At 47.2% G+C, this 1,955-nt stretch overlaps 1 protein-coding gene across 1 annotated transcript; it reads right to left on the bottom strand.

Moving 5' to 3' along the window:
- Positions 1-764: 764 nt before the first annotated feature.
- On the bottom strand, positions 765-1,712 carry LOC140790558 (BTB/POZ domain-containing protein At2g46260-like). Its single transcript, XM_073140684.1, has one exon. The coding sequence runs from the start codon at positions 1,710-1,712 to the stop codon at positions 765-767; it is 948 nt and encodes a 315-aa protein (XP_072996785.1).
- Between the last annotated feature and the right edge of the window lie 243 nt (positions 1,713-1,955).

The raw sequence follows: 1,955 nt of genomic DNA, 5'->3' as shown, positions 1-1,955 counted from the left end.
ACGACGATGTTCGCATCGACTCCATTGTGCAAGGGAGCTGACGAGTGGCTTAGTGATATCCACTTTGGTCTAGGGCATCGCTGGCCACTGGTTCTCCCACCCGGATGGTCAACGCCCTCGTCGTCTTCTGGGACATATACTTGAGAGGAAGGCTGTGGAATTGCACCCAGTTATTACAGTGACTGAAGTTCCATTCTTCTACCGGGGTGTTGGGGTGGAAGAGGTTTAGACCGAAGGGATCTCTGCTAAACGTCCTGGGGGCACCCAGCCATGTTTTCCATCTGTCACTTTCTAACTCAAAGTAGAGTAGGATAGGAAAGCGTATTTCCCCATCTCTATGAACTCCACCTCACTGTCGGGGTTCCAGGCTTTCGAGAGCGCGGCTTTGATTCCAGCAACATGCATGAACAATCTGTGATGAGCCTACCCACTAGGCAAAGCTTTGGGTTTATGGATGGGATAGTATTCTCTTCCAAGAGAGGTATGAGCTCCTCCATCTTGCCCTCCTTTAGAAGGGCCGAGAGCTCTTCGTCTTTATCCATCATGGCGTTGGAGGAGTTGGCCAAGCCGCAGGGAAGGAAAAAAGATGGATATTGGTCAAGGAAAAGAAGTGGAAGGGGAAGGAAATGAGGAGGAGAAGGTCGATGAACTAGCAGTTTCAGTATCAGAGAAGAACTCTTTTAGGAGAGGAGGAGAACTTTCTTACGATATCTTGTTGACTGCATTCAAAGTATCATAACTTTCAGCATGCAGTGCCACTAAAATCATAGATTGTTGGTTTGACTTCGCAGCCAATTCATCCGTATACGGAACCGTGGTTGCTGAATGGCCTCAATCTTCACTTGCAGGTGGAGCTTCCCGTCATTGAAGTAAGAGGAATCATCTCTCAGGAACTCGCTCAATGGCGTACCAAACAAGTCCTGGTACAAACCCGAATCCTGTGTGCGGAGTCCAAACTCCCAGGAATGTATTCCGACATACTCGCCGTCGCCCTTCGCCTTGGATGCAGCCGTGCAGAGGAAATAGTCATGCGAAGGAAGACACACAACTTCGAGAGAAAGGAGAAAGCGCCCGTCCCTCGCAGCTGCTACTTGTATGAAGAATCTTCCGTCATGGAAGTCGAAGTCCATGGAGCGCACCGGTGAAGACCGCACGAGCCTCAAGCACTCGTCCTTGGTGAATGTAAGCCAAATGGTGCACGATCTACGGGGCTCCAACACTTCGGACACCATCAGAGGTTTGTGCTTATAGGCTCGCTCGACGAAATGCCTCTCAGGTACTTTTTGCTTGTCGTTTATTGCAGTCCTCAAGATCTCCCGTATGAACTGCATGCTGAAGAACTCGTCATAGTTTGTGTTACAGTGCACCAGCATATCGTTTGACATGTAATGGAAACGGATGAGCGAACCCAGTTCTGATTCCATGACCTTATGCCGTTGTTGCTTTGTTCGGTAGTTTCTTAGTGCCCATTCGAGTGTGAATTTATATACGTCGTCTTCTGATCGCACCTCGAGGTCGTCGCTTTTGAGGATCTCAGTGACTGCAGCAAGGGGTAGGCTCATGATTTCAGGATGCTGCAGGGATTTGAATCTGTTGATCAGCTCTTCCTTGCAAATTTTGACCCAAAGATGGACTTGAAACTTCTCCGCAACATTTATGGCGTCCGACAAGTTGAGAGGGTCGGTTGTCGATGGACTGGATATTCCGTGCATGAACTCTAGAAGTTTCCTGAAGGCAGGTTCTTCTGGTAGAGAGGAATGAAGATTGCAATTTTTATTATATAGTTGCCAAGGATTTGTTAGTTCATATCCTCTGATGCATAAAAGGCTACAATTTCAATTTTACAAAACTAAAGCATACAGAAGCTAGTCATGTATCAAGTGCAGAAGTCAACGAAAGTGAATTATACCTGATTCTTTCATATGTAGAGTGAGAACATTCTCCTCTTGTTCATT

This window comes from Typha latifolia, chromosome 6, assembly GCF_019914945.1.
Source record: "Typha latifolia isolate L0001 chromosome 6, TyphaL0001v2, whole genome shotgun sequence".
Lineage (NCBI taxonomy): Eukaryota > Viridiplantae > Streptophyta > Magnoliopsida > Poales > Typhaceae > Typha > Typha latifolia.
Note: the sequence above shows the minus strand (reverse complement) of the source record. Positions and strands in the feature narration are given on the sequence as shown.

What these genes read in the sequence shown, in the direction of transcription:
- LOC140790558 (XM_073140684.1), bottom strand. Translation starts at nt 1,712, where the DNA reads ATGCACGGAATATCCAGTCCATCGACAACCGACCCTCTCAACTTGTCG.